Source organism: Triturus cristatus, chromosome 11, assembly GCF_964204655.1.
Source record: "Triturus cristatus chromosome 11, aTriCri1.1, whole genome shotgun sequence".
Classification (NCBI taxonomy): domain Eukaryota; kingdom Metazoa; phylum Chordata; class Amphibia; order Caudata; family Salamandridae; genus Triturus; species Triturus cristatus.
This window is the reverse complement of record NC_140594.1, coordinates 614,685,996-614,710,851: the sequence shown is the minus strand read 5'-3', so window position 1 is coordinate 614,710,851 and position 24,856 is coordinate 614,685,996. Positions and strand designations below refer to the sequence as shown.

Here is a 24,856-nt window from a genome sequence, read left to right as displayed (position 1 = left end):
TATTTCCAAGCACACCTCATTTTAGCACCTAAAGAAACAGCGGTGCATAGGGTGAGGCATATTGATTCATCCAGGAGTGCATAATGTGGTAAATTGGGAGCAAGTCAGAGACCCTGGTCACCAAATTAAAACCTCCAGTGTGTGGTAATTATAAACTATTTGCCGATAGCGGTACTGAGTTGTGCTTTAGTGCCGCACTCCAGCATATTTTACAAGCATATTCTAATACATATTAGATGCAATGTGGAAGAAAACAACACACCTTCTCGTGAGTGAACCACAATCAATCATCAGCATTAACAACTTAAAAAAGGGAAATAGTGCATCAAGCAAACACACTGCATATGACTGAGTAATCACGTCATGACTGCTTCTTTTGTGAACCATGCTGGTGAACCGCTGGGGCAGGGTGCACCAGGGAGACTGTTGGCACCAAAATGACGAATCAGATCATGAGAAAATACTGCTGAGTGGATTATTGAGCCTTACATCAATAGTATAAGATAGCAATTGTTGGTTAAGCAACAGAGTAATGTAGGAGGCGAGAAGAACCACAACATATTGATATCAAAAGAATCAGCAATTATGAGCTGGGTAAAATGAACTCAAGAAGTAACCCTATATAGATAAATCCCTTTTAACAGGATTATGAAGCAAAAAAGGTGTGGGTGAGACACAAATGAAGAGAAGTCGGATACCCTTTTTTTTTTTTTTTAAATAAGAAATATTTAGAAGAATTTAGGTTTCTTTTACGGCAATTCTATAGTTTACTATCCAAACAAAGAAACAGAATCCCAGAACACGTACAGCAAAAGAAGCTATATGATGTTAAAGTCAACAATGGTTGCGGTAATCATAAAAAAATAATTAATGCAATAAATCAAAAATACAACAGAAACATGAGAATAAAGTTTATCAATGGTATGGAACCATGATCAGAACGCAACCTTGGCAGAAATAAAACTACTTTCCAATAAATCATGGGTGAGAAAAGAACCCTTGCTAAAAGTTAAGTACATGAAAGACGTTAAGGAAGACAAAACCTGTCCTAAGAGCCAACAAAGGGCTGTTAGGGAAAATAAATAAATGATCAGTGCCACAGGAAGGAGGACCTAAACATGGCCAAAATAATCATACCAAGAAAAGGAGAAAAAGCAAGGGAGATAGATACAGAGAATGACTTGAGGAGGCAGATGACAATCAGTGAGATACAATAAGGCAGATACTGGTAGTGGAAGAGAGAATGGGGGGAACACATTAGTGAATCCGGACTGTGAGGTAGGGGAAGAATTCATAGTGTGCGAAAGAGAGAGTACCTGTTGGGATGGAATGTCCTCTGCATATTGTGCAGTTGTGTTCCCCTGCCCCGAGTACCCGAATGAGTGTATCTGGTATGATTTTGGCCCTGGTGCCATACTTATCTAGCGTATGTGCAGAGGTCAGGGCCTGTCCCTTGACATGAGTGAGGTCCTAGACCGGTCCTGTGAGCTGGCGTCGGGCACAAATTGTGCCTTCATCAACAAACAATGGGCAATTATCCCAGTCATGGCTTAATACAGAAAACCGTGGTAGCAGCGTACCCTGTTTTGTGATTGCATAGTTATGACCAGACTTTATCTGTGTCACAAGAATAGAGGCCCACTGACCAACTCATGTATCCTTCTACTTCTATGTGCTTACCGAAATCCTAGCGCCAACATCCCAAGTGCATTCTGGTTCGGCGTGTAGCCTGCCTGGTACATGAAAGGTGTGTGTCCGAGTGAGCCATAGTAATGGAGCCCTTTGGGACGCATTTTAGATACACCAAGCCAGGCCTTTTGCACAGGATGGAGGCATGGCTGTTTACCCAGACAGCAGAAGTTTATTCTTCACATTCCTGGAGCTCTAGGGTGGAAACCAGGACAATGAATTGGCAAGGCAAGGCTACTTTAGAAATTCAATTAGGCATTTTGGTTTGTAATGAGCTGCTGATTTGTCTGCCTCAACACTGCTAATTGGGAATGGTAGGGGTAAAGCGTTTGACTGCAGAATCTGTGGTACAAAGTGAAGGGGATATTTGGGTCAGGCCCAGGCTTTTGTCTTTCCCTGATAACACTTTCAATTTGATTGACAGCCAGGTGTAGAAACCTCACACTTCTTTGTGCCTCTGCTGTAGGTGCTCCAAGCTGGAGAGTATCCTGCTGACAAAAGCATAACTCTGCACAAAGGGTGTGTCACTGGAAAGAACACTTTAAAGGAGAGCCACTTCAATTCTAAAAATACAGACTGTGCATACACATCTCCTGTCTTACTTAGCTGTATAAAAGTGGACCCCCAGTGCCAAGTCTTCATTAGCCAAGGAAGGGAGTGCTTTGCAGAGGACTGCTGAGCAACCTAAGCCGTTGACTGCCTGAATCCAGATTCGCAGAGTTTAGAGGACATTACCAGAGTCTGACTCCTTGCTGGAAGAGCTGTATACAAAATCTAAAGCGCCTAGGAAGCCTGATTGCTTAGAGAGGGAAGAAGCCTGCCAACCCTGCAGGGTGTGTGTCTATTCAAAAGAGTTGCAGCATATTCCAGGTGTCTGTGGAACATCCAGAGGAAGACTAAGTAGTGATTGGTGCACCCTGGGGTCTTCAGTCTCTTCACAGCGGTTCCAGGAGGGAACAGTGAAGACACAACTTTGAATGTAGAGGCCCAGTCGGGGCTGTGATCCAGAGTTGAAATCCAGCATGTGCGTGGGTGTGTTGTCAACAGAAGATCGGCCTATGTGTAGCATTATCGCCATCACAACATTGGTCTGTGTGTCAACATCAAGAAGCGGCCAGGCTTTACTGTCAAATGAACATGGACCTGTGAGTGGCCTCACCGCAAGCAGATCAGCCTGTGCTTTCCTGCACGGGCCCAAAGAATCATCTTATTAGGGGCTCAAATGTTCGCACCATGATCAAGCCTACAACTGTGACTGTTGCGCCCATGCTCCACAACAGCAGCAGACCAACAGGGACTGCGATGAAGCAGGACCACGGGATCTTAGTCAGCCACTCTAGCACCCTAGCAGGCAATGCAGTGATCCAAGACAGTTGGCCGTAGCACCACACATCCCAGAAGTGGGAGATGGGCGAGCATGCTGAGAAGGAACCCCAGGGATGAAGTCTAGTAGACCTCACTTCTCCTGTGCCCTCCCCTGTGCCTTTCTACAAGACCTATACTTATGGAATGAGGGACTGAAGCTTTTGGCGCCAAGTGACTTTTTGTAAAGCATAAAAAAAATAAAAATAAAGAGTATGATAAAGTATGTTCTGTATAAATAAGCTATATAAAATGTTAAAACTGATGCACATGATGTGGGCATACCAGGCTCTCCGCTCATATTAGGAAAGGGTGACACAGCAATTGAACTCTTGTACCCATAGAGAAATTCTACATGAATGGGAAGCCTGCATACAGGGCCTGTTCACTAGGGATAAGGTGCATAGAACCACAACCAGTTTCCTGGATCTAGGCTTGCTCCTGTGGCCGAAAGACTTATCACAAAAAGCTGGAAGTCGCCGTACCCCCCAACATTACAAGCATGGTCTCAATCAATATTGAACTGGGCCAAGGCAGAGGGGACAGCTTTACATAGGGAGGATGCCCTGGGCGAACGCAAATACCAGATCTCGTCCCAATGGGATACAATACTAACAACACTCCATATTGGCATCGACCTGGGGAATGCAGGTGACAACACAAATGTAAGACAAGCTGAACCAAGAAATTAATTGCAAAGGCATCCACAGATAACCGAGACACGTCAACAAAAGCACACACATGCTAAACTAAGGGAAGGTGGATCCCAGGGTCTCATACAGAAACATTACCCAAGATGTTACAGCGTTGCAAGAGAAACGGTTATATACCCCACCACTGTTTAGGCCCATGTCCCTCTTCAGTGTTCTATTAGTTCACCAGTTAAAGTGAATAGGATCGGTAGTTCTCAACGGTACAACATAGGCACAGGCACACAGTGGTACATCCAATTCTAATACAGCATTGCATAACAGGATAGCCAACATGTATAAAACAGCAGTTCAACATGTGTTGTATCCTCTCCCTCACTGTTGTTGTATGGACTAAAATAGGGATTGCTGCTGTATTCTTTTACAGCTAATCTGAGATATGTAGTTGTATATATCTGTTACATCCCTGTAATGATGTTCCATTTCATCACTGGTTATGTGTGCTACCTGTATAACCTTTACAAAAACTAATAAAACAGATTTAAAAAATGTTAAAACTGATTTGGGGCATTGGGGGAAGACTAGAACTTGTGGTTAGCAGTGGGAGAAAAATATAAAAGATCTATGCTGTGTAGTGGAGGAAGAAGAGAAACATGCTGAGATTTGGCCAAGAGAAGGACAATGGAATGTACATCCATGAAGAGGGATTTCGAGAGCAAACTCTTATACTGTCGAGAGGGCAGGAAGAGACCATCCAGTTGGAGGATGGAGAAAAACAGGAGAAATGGAAGTTAAGAAAGGTAATCTCAGAGGGTAAGAAGGGAGGAGAGAGTCCTGCTCTAAGCAGGACCAGAATGACCCATACTGGATTTGTGCTACAGCAGAGAAAAATAAATCTTACTGCAGGGTAAAGGTTAAAAGTCCGTCCAACAATAAATGAGCAGATGGCCTATGGTCCTCAAATGGCAGTAGCAGTACTGTAATAGCACTTCCTCAGTAAAGTTTATTGTATAATATTTATACAGTTGTAAGAGCTCATAAAGTATTGTTCTAATTGTGATATCTTGGAGTCTGGAACAAGCCTTTGTCTGCCACCGTTTGATTGGCAAAAGTAGTAATTTCACCTTCCTATGGGGCATCATAAACAATTGCAGCATTCTGACGTCAGCATAAAAATTGTACCTATTGATACTTTGGCTTTTTATGCGATCTAATCTTATATGATGATTCAACAAGTTAGAAAAGCAGCAGCACTAAAGAGCAAAATGTGCTTCAGTGAGCACAGATCAAAGTGCAGTGTCAAAAAAGAGACAAGTCTGAGGTGTTAGGCATACTAGATGGAGTACTATATACTTTGACCTGCCAGACCATACGCCATTCTCTCCATACTATATATTAAATGTAACTCTTTTCAAACGGCTATGTTTGGCTAGGAGTCTAGGCCAGAACACTGTGGTCTGAAATCTACCCCAGTCATCTATTTTACAGTTTCTTGACTTTACCTCCCCCTCTGTGGCATTACATAAGTAACAATTTTTTAAATAAATGACAACATAAAACTTTTCAATACACACAAAAGAGGCCTGAGGAGGTTTAAACACCATCTGGAGGCAACTCTCCTCGTATCACATATGGCAACACAAACAAGCAGCCCTGGGTCTGAAGTGAAGAAGAGGAGTCCCTTTTTAAAAGACTGTTTCCTTCACCCACCCGTAGGTGGCATGCTTCATCATCGGAATCCTCCTCGCACTGAGAACATAGTCGCAGTGCAGGTTACAACCCCCTCACTGAGAGAGAGGAGCTCAGGAGTGTTTTGTCAGTGTAGTTGAGAGGTATTCTAAAACCTTCAGATGAGCGGGGCGTAGAGGGAGTGTGTGGGAAAGAGAAAGTGAGGTTAAAACTAACTACCTGGTATGTCAAGAACAAACTTTAATGGGACATCCAGGGGTCAGGATTAAAAAGTGTGGGCTCTGGCAGGACGATTCAACCAGTCATGGTCTCTAGTATAGCACTTTTGCCACAATTATACCCTCTTGCGTCAATCCACAATCCACCTTTCCAGTATCTACCAAAGTGGGCTTGGACATTGCCTGCCCATCTCAGATTACTTAAATCACCCTACCTGGTTGGAAGTGAGCAGGACAGAAATATGGCTTGTGGAAACCAGTTCTGACAATTTTTTCTGGCAACCCATTTCTACACTTTTTTCAAATTAGTCAGGAGGTCAAATCCAACTGCAGAAAATCTTTCATCACAATTTTTTTTCCATATGCTTTTCGTTAGGTTCACAATGATTCTTACTATTTTTGGCATAGGAAAGCCCCAAACTCTGCACATTATTATCGACATCTCCTCCTCATTCCACTTTTCAGGAATACACTATTTCTCCCATCTGGTGTCCCTCACCAATGTTGGACCACTGGTTTTAGCCAAGGTAGTTAAACCTTTTTTGTTTATTTATTTACTTTAGGTATTGCTGTATGAGTGGCCTTCATTACCCATAGAGCATTTTCATCCCTCTTCAATTTTTTCTACACATGTCCCTCTACTACGGCTACCATTTTTAGGTCTCGCCTGAGCCAGCGCATGTGCTGTCCGGCGAGACTTTTAGTTACTGGGCTTCAAAAAGCCGACCATGGCTTTTTGTGAGGCCTAGAGAGTGCGGTTACGCTCACAAGCGCACCTCACTCCGCCTCTCCGTCTTGCTCGCCCTTCACCGCTCCTCCCCTTCCCACGCCTCTTGTTTTTCATGCTCCTCAGCTTGTTGTATTTATTGCTCAAACCATCACAACCTTAAAAACTCTGACTGGACCATATCCGTATTTATTCTTATTTATCAAGAAGCATTCGTCCAGTATTACTTTATAATCTCACCTGGAGTGTCGAGGAGCACATGGACACTGATCTGAAAAAAAGACACACTTTGTCTTTCCTGTGCTTTATAACTACAGTTACAGTACCACGGAAGAAGGCTTTACCCTGCTGTCCTTTGCCAACCAACCAGTCTGGTGCCGCTGTGGCCTAATATATTTACAGTGTGTGTGTAAATCATAGAAAACAGCTTTATTCCCTTTTGGCAGGAGGCTTGTAAACAAGCATTTGGGGCAGCGGCGTGCCAGCAGTGAGCCGCCTGCACCGAGGGCCTGGTGGAATGCTCAGTGACTCCCCCGACAGGGTCTGTGTTTGCGCTCAGCTCCCCCACCCAGTGGTATTTGACAGATGGCCGATGCCAGCTTAAGCCGCCTGGACTTGGTGTGTTAACATGGCCGATTGATCCCGCAGCCGGCCCTGTCATCCAAGGTGGGCTCAGGCTGACCCCAGCTTGAAGATTTCCTTTTCAAACGCAGGCCTCCCTCAACTGAGCCCAGTTCGTTGGCAGCGATTCCACCGAGCAGTTTTTAATTGCCACCCTATAAACAGAGCGAGATAATGAGGGCACAAAAAATCTACTGGAGCACGGGGCCAGTGTCATCCAGAGAATGTTGGGGCACTGGGCAAGACATATTTTTGAGCCCCCTGTTCTGAACAACTTTACATTTTATCACCCACATTCTGCTAATTTAAGCCCTCGTGAAGCCAAAAAGTATTAGGAGCGGGGTCACACAGAGTAGAGCTAGGTAGAGAGAAGGAAGAAAGTTGAGATTCAGATATAAAGGCGATAGAGAGAGAAAAGCCACTTTGTTTAGTAGGTGCCCTTGGAAGATGGTATTGCTCGGTAATTCCCACTTTGCCATCCCCTAAAAGGTCACTGCTCAGGGCAAGTATTTGATGGTGTAAAGAGTTGAAAGGATAAATTTGACCAGACCTACACACTCGATAACTCCTTTGCTCAAAATATAGAGGGACTCTTGAATGAGACACAGTCGCAAAGTGGGGGTGCAAACATTCTCACATGCGGACGAAATCTCTAGTACTGAATTTTCCGAACGCAATCTAAAATAATGCCCTTATTTATATACAAGTAGTTATTAAGTAAGGTGTTTTCCATTCCAACCTTGCACTTTCATAGCACTCAAAGTAAAAGTACTACTCCATTATCGAATGGTGGTTTTACAAGGTAAGACTGTGCTATTGTTTCGTGTGACTAGAGGGAGAGGAATAGTTAGAGAATGTGAAAGGGCCATGAAGGTTTGGATGCCAAAGCAAAACACTGATGCACACATTGAAGGCAGCCTGGACCAGACCCAGTCATACATGAAAAGCCAGCATACATCTGGAATCACTGATGTTGTCTTACATTACTAGTATTTGTGTATTGCACAGTCAGCCAGCGGCCCCTTAGCACGGTTGGCTATCCACATGGTTCTGATGTTTTCTTCGCAGATTGGTGAATTCGATTTTTCACAATAATATGCCATACACTATGTCCGTGTTACTCATTGAGGTGTATGTGGGTGATTTTGGTGACCAGGCTGTTAGGCTGGAGGGCTTTACTGAATGGTTACGTAACTCCTAGATCTGAAGTTTTACAGTTGCATGCAGTTTAGATAGATTAAATGCTGTGTTGCTGGCTCTGCGGCACACCACAGCTGTATTGAACATTTGCATAGTGTCCCGATTAGGTTTTATTAGGTGTGTAATGCATGTGGGTGATAGGTTTCACTCTAATGTGACCTTTGAGTTGGAGGCATACATAGTGGCTTGTGCTGCTGGTGTGTTAGTGATGTGTAGTGAAGAAATGTGCGTGGAACATTTTGTTTAATGTGTTGAAGGTGCTTGGGTGCTGTCGCATAGTGGCTAGTGGATTAAGTTGCACTATAATAACCCATATATTAATACCAACTGCTTTCGGAACTATATGAGCGCTTACAATAAGGCTTATCTGGGCCCTGTTAAACATTATGCAGTATGCTCTGTTTAATGCCTCCAGTTGGAAACCTGACTGTTTTCGGGGTGCTCGGTGTATTAGGCTTCTACAAGCTACACACTAGCTCTCACTTCTCCCAGCAGCTAATTGCTCACTTGTTTACAAGAGCACCAGACAGGAGGGAGCGATGCAGGGGCGGGAAGGCAACGCTTTCACCCGGCTCTAGCCAATCAGCATAAGCTGTTGCAAATTCAGACGCCTGGTATCCGCCTCCATCCTTCACCACACTCGAGAGGGGAGGAGTCCACAGCTAAGATAATCGTGGTCTGCCAGGTGTAGGGCTTGGAGTTCCCGCTCGCCTTTCTCCTATGCTTAACTGGAAAAGAAATCACGTCACATCCCGTTCCTTAATGAATGTGTATAACACTTGTGCACACAACTTCAACCTGGATTGGGTCAGGAGTGCAACACCCATTTTTTTTTTTTATATATATTTTTATTTGCATTTCAAATCACTCAAAAACAATGCAATCAAGATTCAGCACTTACATGAGACATACTAAGGCACAGCTATCTTTGTACTGTCAACTCTATTGTAACCCAATGGTGTACTAACTGAGTTATTGCTCCCCCTGTAACCTTGCGGAGTAGTCCCTTGTAATTCCACCATCCAGTGTCCGCATGCTGGCAGCCTGTCCACGTATAAGTCGCGGAGACTCCACTCACAAGGCTCCTTGATGCTATCGATACAACTAATCCAAAAACCTATCAACTGCCCCGTGTTACGTCCCTCCCCCCACCCACCACCCCCTACCCATACCCCCTCCGGCATGACTTATTGATTGGATACATAACAAGGCACTCATGTCGTTTACTCTACACCATAGACTTTCCCAACACGGGACCACCGGCAACCCAAGTGTGATAGTGTCCGAACCCTCATCACTCCTCTAACCAGACTCAGGGGAGGGCAGAATCTGCACCACCTCCGTTTCGGAGGCCTCGTCCGTATCAGTGTCGGCAGGGCCAGGAGTGCAACACCCATAGGGCTGAAAGGGCTTCAGCCCCCCTCAGTCAGTGGCTGTAAGAGGGGTAGGCTGGGCTACAGCAGGTGGGCCAAGGGTCACTCATCCTGATTGAAGCCTGAGAGACATTTATAGTTTTTCTGGCTTCCGTTTAGTTTATTTTGTTGTTGCTTCTCGTGGTTTCGCTTTCATCTTAATAACCAGTCACACGGGCTACATAAGGTGTCCTGGTGTAGGTTTAAAATAGCAGTGATCCCAAATGCGATATAAACAGCAGATGTAGCCATCCAGGGCTCCCATTACAACAAAAGCAGAAAAGGGAAGCTATTATCGGTATGAAAATATTCTAAAAAGCGGTTTGCTTTCCAAAGACAAAGAAAAGTGCATGTCACATTAGTAAATACATCTTAATAGTCTTTTTTTTTTATTTTTTATTAAGTAATGCAAGGATAATAACACGTGGCACTATTTGACTAGAAATGTACAAAATATATTTTACATTCTGGCATGGAGTAGTAGTTAGTATACGGTTACATGTGGGTTAGGAGTGGCCACAATTGCATTTTTTCCCCCCAAAATGCAAGTATTGTTTGCAAATAGTTGGCTCCGTATCTTGAGTAAAAGTTGGACGTGAGGGCATGCTTTTTGTACAAGAAGCACATGAGAATTCAGTAGGAGACTGGTTTGAGGAAAAATGTACCTCTCTACGGTTTTGCTCTCCCTGTAAGACTTTTTCTGCTCAGACTAGTGTCATGTGGGCACAATTTAAGACAGAAGTTGCACTCATGAAATGGCAAGACATTTTGCAAAATTTGCTTAAACACAGAATTTGTGAATTTCAAAAGAGTTTGTCTATGTAATGAAAATGTTGCCAAGGCCTAATGTGGATACATGGTCCACTATTGTGACTTTTGGAGAAATCTTTGTCTGCCCTATAGGGCACAATTATTAATTTCAGCAGGGGCTTCACAGCCTTTCATCCTTCTTAAATTTACAAAGTGTGTATCAATGAGCGGACTGCAGAAGACGGCTGGAGTAAATGCTACATAAAGCACGTCACAATAATTGTGCAATCAAGAAACCCGTTTCTGCGTAAGTGGAGGTTGCAATAGGAACAAAGTACAACATAACAATCATTGGCAAAGCGACTAGGTCTCGTGCTGACCATCTGCTTTTGACTTTCTGAATGCTTGTTTTTTTCATTTTTTTCCAGGGGGAGAGCTGCTAGACAATTGTCAATATATATTTAAAAAATGGTTAACAGCTAATATTTTTTCATCTCGAAAGCACACATTGCTATAGCAATCCGTGGCACTGAATGGAACTACTGTGAAAGGGCATAATGTTGATGCTTACTGTGAATGAAACAACAGACAAATAGATAAAGAGAGAGGTCTAAAAGCCCCTACAAGTATGTGTACTATATATACATTTTAGTAAAATCGAAAAGTGTTGGCTAACGCCGGACCTAAACAAGTATTGGCATAGCCAATAGGTCTCGCCTTTGGGACCTTATAAGTGCTTAGCCGGCCAACTATTATATATAATATATTTTAATACTGTACATATGAGGGCATTGTTTGCATACTTTCCAATGAAGGCAAAAAAAAACAAAAAAACCCAGCTGTGATGCAACAAGATTTAACCAAGAAAAGGTGATGGCATGAATCGCAACAGAATGAAAAACTAAAGGGCTGATGTTGCCTTAAGACATTTTTAGGCCTCGCCTAGCGTTGCTGCGCACATGCGCAGCTCGCTCGGCGAGGATTATTGCAGATGAGTACTTTCTGAAAAGGGCTTGAAGCCCCGCCCCTTATTCCCATTGGCTCGCGTCACCGTTTATGTTAATCGGTGGGCTGCCATTGGGAATACGGTTTCTAGGGTGCCGCCTTTTCGCTTTTTTGCCCAGCCCATCCAGACTGGATCGCCTGCATTACGGCTGTCGTGACAAAGTTTCTTATCAGAAGCCTCGTCACGCTGCCTTGCACGCGCCAGTCAGTTGTTTTGTTATTGGGGTAAATGTTTAATTAAACAACGTGGCAAAATAACATTCTCCCAGTTAAGAAAGACCCTGACTACCGAAGGCATCGGATTCTGCTTCTGTTTCTAATTGACGTCACGTTGCTAAGGCGTTTTCCTAAGTGACGCTTCCAAACACAACTGTCTCTTTAGCGCATCCGTTCACGTCTGACCAATCGTGTCACAGATTCAATCCCTGCATGTTCAGCAGAGGACTACTATTGGTGAAAGTATCTCATTAACGAAACAGACGGGAGCAAGCTGTGATTTCGTGCCGGGTCCTATGGTTTTCACCAATCACATAACTCGTCTTTAAGCATCCCGGCGGCTCAGAACTCTGTGAACAGCGTCAATCAGTGTGGTGCCCTGAACTTATTGGCAGCTTTATCGGTTTGTCATGCAAGAGGCGGGAAATGGGCAATAATTCTCCCCAGTGGTTGGCAGCACAGAATCTTACCTTCTAGCAAGTTCTTTTACTCTTGTTCGTAGATGAAGGCATGCTATTGGTGTATTTCTAGTTCCATCTTAAATCCTCTTGTATTTGATTTTTTGTAGTTCCTCGGCAGTCCCAGCGGGCGGGTCTCCCATGCCTGCTTCTACACAGGGTCGGTTGCACGATGTGACGTGTCAGCCCGGCCGTTGACTTGTGTTCAGCCGGAGGTGGGGAGCGTCCGTCTGTTGCGGGAGGGAGTCTTCGCCCACCCGTTGTGTGCAGAACCAGGCCTTTCACCCTGGACATTGGGACCCGACGCCCCCAGTGCTGATAGGCAGCACCCCCAGCTCCTCTACACCCCCTCTGCTGCTGTCTTTGCCACTGACCCTACTGAGAGACTGCCAGCTGTCACCTCCATACACCTCCTACTCGCCTCTCATTCTCTGCCGTAAACAAGCTTTCTTCTCATGCATACAGACATCTCTCTTCTCCTGCACTGCCTGACATATTGGCTCCCTCTAATCCTCTCCACGTTGCAGGCAGCAGACCCTTTAAATTGAGGCCCCCACTGCCCAGTCACCTGCAGCCCCCTAAACGACCAGCAGCTTCATTGATCAGTACCCCCTAGACAGACCACTTTTTTTCAGCCCATCCCATGCTCCACACTATATTTACATTTTAGAGCCAGCCGCCCATTCGTCCCTAAAGTATCCTGACCACATCCCACTGCACGGCCCTGAGCGCCCCACGTGCTTGTGGTCGCCCTTGACCCTCAGAAGACTTCTTGCTTTGAGGTCAACCCTATTCACCTCGCTTACAAGCAGCGCGGCACACAGTACATTACCACCACCACAAGTTCCACCACCACCAGTACCAATACCATCACCAGGACCACTACCATCACCAGGACCACTACCATCACCAGGACCACTACCATCACCAGGACCACTACCATCACCAGGACCACTACCATACCACCACCAACAGTACCATACCACCACCACCAATACCACTACCCACCACCAATACCACCACCAGGACCACTACCACCAACAGTACCATACCACCAACAGTACCATACCACCAACAGTACCATACCACCAACAGTACCATACCACCAACAGTACCATACCACCACCATCAATACTACTGCCACCACCACCACTAATACCATCACCACCACCAGAACCACCACCACTACCATCACTACAAACAATACCACCACCAACACTACCAACACCACTGCCACCAGTACCACCACCAACACCACTACCGCCACCACCAGTACCACCAACAGCACCAACACCGTAACCACCACCAGTACCACCACCACTAAAACCACCAATACCACCACCACTACAAACAATACCACCAATACCACCACTACTAACACAACCAGTACCACCACCACCAGTACCAATACCACCACCGCTACAGCCACCACAAGTACCATAACCACCACTACAATTATTACTATTACTACTCTGTGGTGATAGTAATAATAATGGTAGTTATGGTACTGGTGGAAAATTGCTATTATAAATTACAATACCTTTTAATTTTTCAAAAGGCATTGCCATTTACAATACCAATAGCTCTAAAACTCGCAGTTGCGAGACCTATTGCATTGTAAATGCTTGTTGTAAACGTGAACAGAGTATTGGAAAGGGAAATGGGAAACAAAATGCAATGAGCAGTTATATACAATATTTACAATAGTTTATGGAAAAGAGCTGGAAATACAAATTCCCAATGGATTTCTGACAAGCTGACATTAATGTCAACTATTAGCTCTAGAAGAAAATCTAACAGGAAACTGAAAAAGATAATCGAAAAATTACCCTTGGCAATCTGTCATCCTGCAAACGTTTACACATGGCCATGCTGCAAATAGGTTGTGCAAGAATGACCAGAATCAAAACCATGTCCCAGCCCCTTACCTAAGAGGTAATGAAAGAAAGGTACATTTTGGCCTAACCCAGATCTTTTTTCACCTCAGTCACACACCCTCTTCCTCTAACGTTGTCTTGCTCTCAGACACACTTCTCCCACAAAAACACCAAGCATTGGCATAGCCAATAGGTCTCGCCTTTGGGACCTTATAAGTATTTAGCGATGCAACAGTAGCATAACTAAATACTTATAAGGTCCCAAAAGCTAGACCTATTGGCTATGCCAAGCGGCCGTGCAAGTAAAAGTAATCGCGATCAAGCGTGGCGCGCGCGCCCATGCACATGCACTGTAGCTCTAGGCTGGCCATGGTAGCACTTTTTGGAGCCCTCTCAAAAAGTCTCGCCAGAGCAGCGCATGCGCTGGGTCAGGAGAGACCAAAAAGAGGACTGTAGATATGATAGATGGAAAAGCAAGAACAACCACTCAATAGAAAAAACAAGTATGGGCAAAACAAATATGTCTAGCCTTGGGGACTTATTTATTTTGCAAATGGTTTTAGGCATGCTGTGCCACAGCGCAAAACAAGCATTGAAAATGCAATAGGTCTTGCCTTTGATCAAGTTAAAGCCATTTGCTTTGCTAATGGTATTGTATAGCAAAGCAAATGACTTTAACTTAATGAAAGGCAAGACCTATTGCATTTTTAATGCTTGTTTTGGAGTGTCATCCAAATCTCAGAAACTGTGGAACAAATCAGAATTTTTGTTACTGTGGGGGTTGGGCGGGGGCTTGGGTCCTTGAAAAAGAAACATGCAAGGACAAAGAACAGGGCACTCTCCCTTCTGTCCACATCCGCTGTTTCTTCCTTCGCACACAAGCCCCTCATTAAGAAGCACTAGCTACAATTTACCCTACCAAGGACCACTGTGAGAGCTAAAAATAGCACGCCTGAGTGTACCACAAAACCGATCTGTAACGCTGAAGTCAAGCACCAATTGCATCTTATCACAGCAACAAAATAATTAAAAAATTAAAAAAAGATGCCATAGAGAAAGCGCTACAAAAACCAACCAATCTACCCAGATACCATTTACTCTTGACACTAGGGACAGCTCTGCCCATACATACAGGTTTCTGGAATGAGGAGCTTATTTCTGGGTGCGAGGTGGGAATTTGTGGTGTAGATGGTCATAGTTAGCAGGTTGTACAACATGGGTCCTTATACTGCCGGGTATTTACATGCTTTCGAATTGCTGTTTGTGCAGTGCCCTTAGAGTCACTTGGCACAGTATTTGTGGCCGTTCCAACTAGCACTCTGCCCCTGTGAGCGACAAAAGGGAGGTTTGGTGGGGGCAAAGTCAACTAACAAGGAAGGGGGTGCGGGGCAGTAGGCAGTCGCCATATAGGCCATGCAAGGCCTTCAACTAGGCATCAAATATGCCACGCCTCCTGCTTTGAGAAACATAACTTGTACAGACCATAGAACTCTGAAAGACGGACATGGGACAGGCTTAGGGTGCCTTGGGCAGACAAGCCTTGCATGTGGCTCAAGTAGGCATGGGTCGTCCAGGCCTTGCACAGGACTTCGACAAGAAGAAGCAGTATAGGCTGGAATAAGGCTTTCATCAACAGACCTCATGCAACTCTTGTGTTTCAGGAAAAGTCAGACACTTTACAGACCATGCATGATCGTAGAGAGAAAACAATAAGCGCAGAGACAGAAAGGTAAGGAGCACCAGAGAGATACACGTTACGAAGAGAATAACACAGGCAGGCGGACAAGTACTGGAGGGAGAGAGGCCAAAGGAGAGAAAGGGTGTTGTGGTGAGAAACCGAGTGCTCTCTTGTGGTTCTGGGCCCACGGAAGCCGGTGGTAAGCGGTCTCTGTTCACATTCCCTAAAACCTGCCCTGCTGCATTTCCCTCACTGCCCTTGTACTGGAGATTACCGCTGATAGCATGCAGTGTGCTTTGGCTGGGCCCGGTTCATGCACCGCCGGAGGGACAGACACTGCCTCCTTTGTCACAGAGCCAGGGCCGCAACCCCCACACCTGGGAGAGGGGCCTACACCACACAGACTTAAACACGACCCTTGTCCTAATGAGTCCCCTCCCAGGGCCCAACGCATACCTCTGGGGCAGAGGAGCGGCGCACGAGCGAAGATAAACACCCCTCCTGCCCCCACGAAATAATGGGCTCCAAGAGGACAAGCAATCCGAAATCAATAACAGACCCTCCCCCAGAGATCAAAACCCTTGCAGGCGACCGTGGGGCCACAACAATAGCCACCGGCACATGGGGGAGGGGTGGTGACGTAGTACTGTCCCAAGGCACACGCTGCTAGTGTATCCCCGTTGGTGATTTGGACACAAAACCTCGCTCCTATTTATAGATCGCAAAATGTATTTTTCACAACTAGAACGCATTGAATAATAGAACAATTGAACAATGCTGACAGCTTCGGCGGTCGCATCGCATCTCATCTCCGAAGTGCCGCGCGCCTTGCCCGGTGACAAGCATATTACAGTGCTGGCATACACATGGCATTTGACCAATGCCCGGCGCACCCGTGTGTGTTCTGGCGGGTTTAAGTCCTTTGTTTTGCTTATTACATGTCCAACCCCTCAGCATGATGCTGAAGCGACCACATTTTACAAATAACGGCTGGTAGATGTTGACAACCTACCAGCAGCTGACCATGCTCTGGTGATGTAGACTCTACTTAAGAAGACTAAGAGGCACTAAGTGCCAGCACTCAGGCGAGCAAGGCGAAAAGCAATATTCCCTAGTGAGTGAATTATTCGCTTATGCACATCGGGAGGACATTATACTGCTCATGATGCCTTGGATGCACACTGAACAAGCGCTCGCCATTGCGGGAAGGCAGCCGCTGTATTTTTGCAGCGCGCTTTCACTTTAAAGCGATAGCACGATGCAAAAATAAACACGCTGCGCCCGGTCTCCTTTTGAGACGGCTCATCCGGACTGGATCTCAGGGCTTGTTTATACAACACGCCTCCTTGAGAAACTGCTTCACGACAGCCGTGAAGCAGGCGATCTAGTCCGGATGGGCCGGACCAAAAGGCGAAAGGGAGGCAACGCCAACAGCTCATTTCCAATGGCAGGCCACAGTTTAGCATAAATGGTGACGCCAGCCAATGAAAATGAGGGGCGTGGGTTAAAGCCCATTTCTGAAACTCCTCGTTAACAATAAATCTCTCCGAGGCGAGCAGCGCTTTGCGCTGCAACGCCACGTGAGACCTAAAAAAGGGGGTTGGGGGAGCCTGGCAGTGTTATTTTGTAGACTTTCGCATGAAACATTAACATGCGGACAAAAGGACAAGCGTTTTTATTCCTTTATTAATCCGAGATGGACTGGTAAACAAAAAGAAAAAAAAAGTAGCACGAGAGATAGGAAGCAATATGGGTGAAGGAAACAACATGGGTGGGTTGAAATTACAAGAGGCGATAAGCAATAGGAAGAGGGTAAGCAATACAGGAGCGGAAACAACTGGAGGGGGTGGGGGGAAGCAACATTGAGCATGCAGGGAGGGAAACAAACCAAAAGAGAAGAACGTGGTGTTGGGGAGGAGGAGGGGTGAACTGATGAGAGCACCATGTGGAGTTGTGGGGAGAAGGATATAGGTGATAAAGAAACACGGGAGAGAAGCACTTAAGGGTGCCTGTATTACAGAGGGATGGAGCGAGAAGAACATGGGCAGAGAAAGAGCAATACAAGTGCAGCTGAGAGGAAAGGAAAGGGGAAAAGGAGACAACAGGAAAACACATGCACTCTTGTGAAGCATTTAAACAAAAAGAAAAAAACTGCACCCAAAAAGTGAGCAGAGGAAGAACAAGTAATGCCTCCATGCTTCAGGGGAGGGACAAATACACGAAAAGAAACCAAGCCCACACAAGCTAATGAATAAGAAGCAAGCAAATGAGAACAACAATGAAACCAAGCAATGGTAAGTCCACTGAGAGATGACAATACATCTCACAACAGACAGCACATGCTCTGCCTAGTAGGCGCAACATAATAAGTAAAATGAAGAAGGGGAAAACCTTTTCACGAAGAATCAGAAGAAATGGAACAAACACTGGATGAAATTATAATTCAAGTCAATTTTCAGATATGACAGGAGGTTTAATGAAAGATAACCTAGCATTAGTACAGAAAAAAGCAAAATGAAGCACATACTCCGAGTACCAATCAACATAAATGTTGCAGTAAGGCAACAATAAATCAACGAGTAGGCAGAATGTAAGCTGTGGTCCTACTAGGAGATTGAAGAAATGATCATACTCGAGTGTCAATATGAGAAGAAGCGCTAGAAAAGAAAATCCAGTTACTACTCGCTCAAAAGGAAGATAAAGAAAACTTACTGAGGAAATACATTTTAATCCATACACTCCATAAGGAAGCAAAAAATTACAATCAGGAACAGAACTACATATGCAGTGTAACTTCATTCATTTCAAGTAACCACAACAACTACGATCCAATCTAATTCTTAATGTTCACCTTTTTAAAGACAGTCATTTCCCGAGAAAATATTACATTTTAGTCACGTAAAGAGAGTCGGGCTGGGGGTGGAGTTTCAGATGTGTGTGTGGACTTCAGAAACCATGGGAAACAATTTGGCAAAGACAACATGCCTGGCTCAACTACAGCCACTTCACCAGCAACATAATGTAACCATCCAGGATATGCTACGGCTCTGGTAGAACAGACTTCATTAGCACTGCCAGCAAACAATTACAGCTATCTGCATGCATACGCTAAAAAGGATAATCTCAAAACCCCACTTTCAGGCTGTTTTTAACCTAAAATATACTTCCTTCATAATACATATCCTAAAGCTACTCTTCAGCTAAGCCTATTCTCACCCCTGTTATGATGTAACACAAAGTACTTGATCCTCTCCAGCCCTTGAAATGTATGTATATATAGCAGAAAAAGGCTATTATTTTATGTGCAATTTAAACATTATGTGTTTAAAAAAAGACTTACTTTGTTTCATTCGTGTTCCAAGAGTGAGACCTAATAAAAATACTTCATGAAAACAATGCCTTTGAGCAAAAGCTTTAGCATCTTACAAGAAACAGGCAGATTGTCAAAATATCATATTATTAAAAGGGAAACCTTAGCTTGTTTTCTAAAAATATTAGCTTAATTTAAGTTGTATGGCCAAAATATTCTAAAGCTGGAAACTGATAATACACCCACAAGTCCACTGCTTAGGGGACGCGTCACTTGATATTAAATGTGCTAATTATTAAGAAATAAGAGGGCTTAACACTCACAAACACAGTGTGATAAAGAGAGTATATAACAGCTTCAAGCATAACATGTAACATTTGAAGTAGGTGGTGTACTTGGCTGCAGTGGTGTAGAGGGCATGTGTCAAGCCATTTGCTTTTTACAGGTGAGCAGCAAAGTTCGATCTTAAGATCAAGTAAAGTAAATAGACATAGATCAATGGTTATCAATAAACACCATCATTGGTGATCCAACATGTAAACCGAGGTAGGTAGGGGATGCCCAAAGAGCAGCAAGTATCACCCACACAGAAGGCACTAGCGACGGCCCGGGCATGGGAAGCGTTGGTGGTGGAACTTCAGGGGTTGATGTCTGATGCTGGGGAAGGGGAGAGCACATCTGACAGGCAGGAGGTAGCGGGGAGTAGAAGGGGAATGACGGTGGGCCCTGGCCGCCTGCACCTTGGCTCGGCATGAGGGAAGGCTCTGTTTGCTTAGGGAGAGGTTGGGCTCCTGTATCTTATTTATTAGGGAGGAGGGGCACATCGGAAGAGGGGTAGGGGACGGGGGCACACTAACATGGGGTGGGGGAGGGGGGGGGTAGGGGACTGGGTGGGAAGGTTGTTCCTTCTCCTGGATAATTGGTCTTGATGATAAATGTGTGGTATTTCCTGGACGGGTGGAGGCAAGGGGATGTTTGTTGCGTTGTTGATTTGGAAAACAATAAAAAACGTTTCAAAAAAAAAAAAGTATCACCCACACACTGCTTATAGATGCAGTGACTTTCCTTAAACATTTATGCCTGGGAAAGCACCTGTCCTTTAGAAAACGACGGCTACTTCACATTAAATTAACACTCTGCAATATTTTTCCTACAAAGTATATGGACCTTAAAAAGCAGTACAAACAAGAGCTTCTTCAAATCCAAGCCACAATCCTCAATTAATATAATCCTGTGTCTTACATTAATCCAAAAACCCCTCCCTTGCATTCAAAGCACTCTTCCCTTTGATTTCAAGCTGTCCTCCAATCAAAACCATTCATGTGGAGGTCAACACCATATGCTATTGGTACGCTTTAAGTGTGTATCCAGAGATACCCTAAAAGTTCAGTGTGCCTGGTTAGGACTTTCCCTGTGTAGGCCTTTGTGGAAGGGAGAGTGTAAAGCAATCTCCCTTTTCATGTTTGGTTTATCCTCCTGTAGGCTCTTCAGATTGTCACTCTATTTCAATTTCCTTCACTTTAAGTCAAGTGAAGATATTTGGTCAACCTAGTTACTAAAACAAAACTCCTTTGTGTTTTTAATAATTTCATGACACCTTAAGTTTGCAGCTGTGACTAGTTACTTTTATTGCCTTAGACGTGCATTTGACTGTTTCAAAGCATCACGCAGTGTACCAGCACACTGCCGACCAACTTCCTCCTTTGAAATCTATTTCTATACCCCAAACCAGAAAGGTTATTCAGCAGAAAGTCAAAGGGCTGAGAGTGTGCATGGTGGACAGGACTATAGAACTTATCCAACTAACACAAATGTGGCTGTTCTTTAGACAGTTGCATCTCTTGCAAAAAAAAGTACCAAAGGCAAAATGCACCTTCATTCAGTCCCAACTGAGCGAAGCTGGGAATCGACAGAAGATAATTCAAGTACTTTGAAATAGTAAAGTTCCAATGTTAATCTATTTCCCATCTACTGCACCCTACTAAAAGTCCAAGACATTGCAGAAAACTCACCAAAAAACCCTTGAGTTCAAAAATGAAATGGACAACTTTGATTTTCGCCTACGACTACCTGAGCAATCAGACAGAGGTGTTTCCTGAGCTGACTGCAAATGTGGCTGTGTCATTAGTTCTATCCTAAAACACATTCCACAAGCAGTAAATGTTCCTGCCAGTGTCATGAAGGTTTACCATCCCAACCACTTGTCATACTAGACTTAACAGATTAACTTATTCCATTCCAAATGTGTTTTTGCTAAGAAGTTAGTGCTTCACCTAACTAACGGGTGACATTCTCTGCTTAAAGGATGGTGAGAATTCATACCTTCCGATACTCTTGGCCATCTTAGCAGGTTATGCAAGGTAGATCATTTGGTACTGCGTAGCATCTTCAAAAGCCAGGTGTGATTTAGGTGCACTGTACAGTACACAAATGACACCCAGTATTAATTTCAGGAATCATCCTTTAAATTCACTTGTAGGTTGGGCGTGGTTACAGAATTAATATACTGGATGGCCCATCTGAGTCTTAAGTTCAACCTTCTAATTGCTGAGTTTCTTCTATTTGCTCCTCGGGTCTGCACCTCATATTCAGTTTTAAGTTGTGTCATGCTGCACGTTCCACATGCCAAGACTTCATTTTATACTGGACAGCAGGGTGACTGTGCAGAGTCATAATAAACTATTTCCAGAATCTGCTCATTTTCAGTTTTATTAAGAAAAATCAACTAAACCTTAATTTCAGAACCGTGGCGTACAAGTAATACTCGCCAAGCTAGATGGCAGGAACTTGATACTGATGCAGGTCCCCAAGCGCTCGCTCTAGCCACTTTGAAGCCTATTCTCCAATCCTCTAACAGATTAGATAAGAGTACTAACAAATGTGATCTTGTGACCCCTTTTACTTTACATACTCCACTGATTTCTGAGGAACCACGTTTTTAAACCGGGCTAGTTGGCCTTTAAGACTATCTACCTTCATCACCCAACAATCTGTCTTCCAATTGGCAGTCCTCTTATAAACCTGCCACGTCGTTTTTGATCTCTACCCACACTGGTGTCTTTATGCTATTCTGACGTATTCTGTTTTCATGACACAGAGAAAAAAAAAAGTATACTCGCTGTTTGAGTTAATGAGTTGATACTGGATGATTTAGTAATTCTCAATGTTACATTGTTCAGATTTTTTTTCTTGTTTTTAAATACACTAGGTATATAGAGCTTAATGCAAAGGACATTGGTAACTGACCCAGTGTACACTACAGACTTGTTTAAAATTGATACATACACTTAAATGTGAAGAGGTGGTTTTGGAGCACAAAATTGTCGGAATCTGAAAGCAGCCAACGAGTGCAGGGTGCATTGCTTTTCAAAGATGTGTTTGGGTGCACTTTTGCTTTGAACCCAACAATAAGGTGAACCCACGAAGATTCTATAAACATTATAAAATTTCAGACAAATTGGCAAGACTTAAACTAAAGAAAATCAGACTTGCAGGCAGAAGGCTGGCCTGGGAGTGTGCTTTGTGACAGTCTTGTATAGATAGCTGTAGCCCAGAGCCTGGGAAACACGCCCTTTCAATTCTACTTTAAGTAACAAACTAAACAGTACACCTCTTTGTTTCACGATGGAGGCTTTCTTGATGTATATGTTTCCTTCCCAATGAACAAACAAAACAAAACATTGGCTTCATATATTCCAAAATGCTGTATTCATTTCATGGTTCGAAGTTATCAAAAGCTTAAAGAACCCTAATATTGTCGGTTCAGCAAGGTGAAGCTCAACGTAGGAAGGACCTGATCTTGAAGTCTCTCTGCTCATACAACCAATAAAGTGTTGCCTTGAAAGGCTACCCTTGGATTTGAAAATATTTTAGTTTCAGTACAATATCCTCATCAATAAAGCACTGCTCTCTTCAAATCAAAGTGCTTGCCCTCCTCAAATATGAGGCCCTACCATGTAAAATCTAGATCACTGACTCCTGAAAATCAAGCCACTGCCTACTCTGTAATGAGGAAATCAAACAATTAGCCTTCCACGTGGGAAATCAAAGCTTAGCCGAGTACCTTCGAACTTGGTCGTCATGCCTTTAATGTCAAGGCAAGCCTCGCCGTCCTTAATGATAGGCAACCACCAAGGCGCTTAGTGTTAAACAGGCATCATCCTTCAGGGTCATTAACGCAAATACATCTGTAAATACAGATAAAATCTGATTCTTGGGCTTACCTTTCACGATCCGCTCGGTGGTGGAGAGCTTGTTCTGGAGCCGTATCCCAGACATGCTCTCCCGCCTGCTGTACCCGGGAGGGAGCAGGAAGGGGCTGTTGTGCTCTTTTATCCAGGTGATTCAGACAGAAGATTGCGTTTCTGAGATTAGAGGATGGTCTTTAATACAACCTCAAGTCTGATAACTGACACTGTTCCTTCGGAAGATCTTGGTAAGCCAATATTTGTACAACTCTCTTTGGGAAATGGTCACGATCCGGGTTGAAAATAGCTGGTCCCTCTAAAGGGGCTGCCTTTAGTTTCTCTGAAGGTGTCGGTCACTGATCCTCTTGTTGTAGCTCTCTCCAGTCTCTCTGGGGGAGCAGTCAATTGACTCCTTAAGGGGAATGTCATTGGTCTCTGCAAGGACTGTCGCTGTTATCCCTCGGGGGAATGTCAATATTCTAAGGGAGCTATACTTGGTCCTTCAGAGGGGGAGATAAAGCAGGACATTCGGCGGGAGATCGATAGCAACATGTATCTTCTGCAGGGTGTTATGAGGTCTTCTCTGGGACTGTCACGAGTCTCTATAATCGGGTTATAAATGTTTTTTCTGAAGGAGCTGTTGGTTTTAGTCGTTCTAAAACGAGCTGTCGATTGTATATCTGGAGGGCTATAGCTAGGACCTTGGGGGGAGCGGTCGCTGGTCTCTCTAGGGACCTGCCACTAGTCTCTGTGCTTGTGGTCTCCCTGAGTGGTCTCTAATCTGTAGGTGGGCTGTCAGTGGTTTTACTGCAAAAATTGGCCGCTGCTCAGCTACTGTTTTTAGTTATCTCATATGGTCTTAGAAGACGAGTTGTTGCTGGTCTCGGAAGACGAGTTGTTGCTGGTCTCGGGATTACTGTCTCAGGGAGTAATGTTGCTGGTCTCTGGTAAGCTATCCACCTGTCCGCTACTTACAAGGGCCCTCCGTAGATTCAGTCCAATGTCTGTAGTCCGTTGTTGATCTTTTAACGGATGTCATTTGTCCGTAATATCTGGCACTTCCGGGTCACAAAACAACCAATACCACGGCAGAACACATTTCTTGCGTCGTCTGGGACTAGGCGTGTCTAATAATGTGTAAGGTGAGCAAGCATTGAAGCTTCAGCGCTGCCCTAGCCAATCATAGGGTGCAGCCTAGAGTTACAACGTGCTTATTGGCTGTGGAGTCGACACGTGCCCCTGTCCGGGCCGTTCTTCAAAATCGGCGGTTGCCGCAGTGTCTCGAAGTTTGCTGCTTGAATAGTTTTGTTCTTGTCTGCAGGTTCTGTTTTTGTTGCATATTTATATAGCGCGAACTCGACCCGAAGGTATATTGGAGCGCTTTACATAGCACCGTATTTACATTACACATTGAGGCACGGAGAGATTAAGTGATTTGCGCAGAATCACAGGATGTGGACGCGACCTCGAGGCTCGAACCCTGGTTTCCTGCACCAGAGGCGGCAGCGCAGCCGATGGACCACATCTTCTCCCTTCCTCCTCTTTTGTTCAGGTGATAAGTCAGGGTCCAGGCGTGGCTGATAGCTTGAGCTTGTTTCGGCCCGGACTCCAGGCGGTTACCTGCGCGGTTCTGGATGGGAAGCAGGAGGGCGACGACAGCAATGCAAAGCAGAGTTGACGAGGGTGGCTAGAGTTAGCTAGAGTCGACCGTTATCAGGGCTGGCGAGTGCCATACGGGGAGCGGTCTGGGCCTGCATGATCCGCGGTGTCTGCTGGCAAAGGTCCACTACTTAGTATTTGCATTAAT

The 24,856-nt window shown here is 44.6% G+C and overlaps 1 protein-coding gene across 1 annotated transcript in view; it reads right to left on the bottom strand.

Annotated features, from left to right (window-relative positions):
• Positions 1 to 24,094, bottom strand: part of PPP3CC (protein phosphatase 3 catalytic subunit gamma) — a 653,177-nt gene extending 629,083 nt beyond the window's left edge. The window contains exon 1 of the mRNA XM_085633979.1: positions 23,086 to 24,094. Coding sequence (XP_085490105.1) covers positions 23,086 to 23,140 — 55 coding nt within the window. The 5' untranslated portion in view covers positions 23,141 to 24,094. The remainder of the gene's footprint in view (positions 1 to 23,085) is intronic.
• Between the last annotated feature and the right edge of the window lie 762 nt (positions 24,095 to 24,856).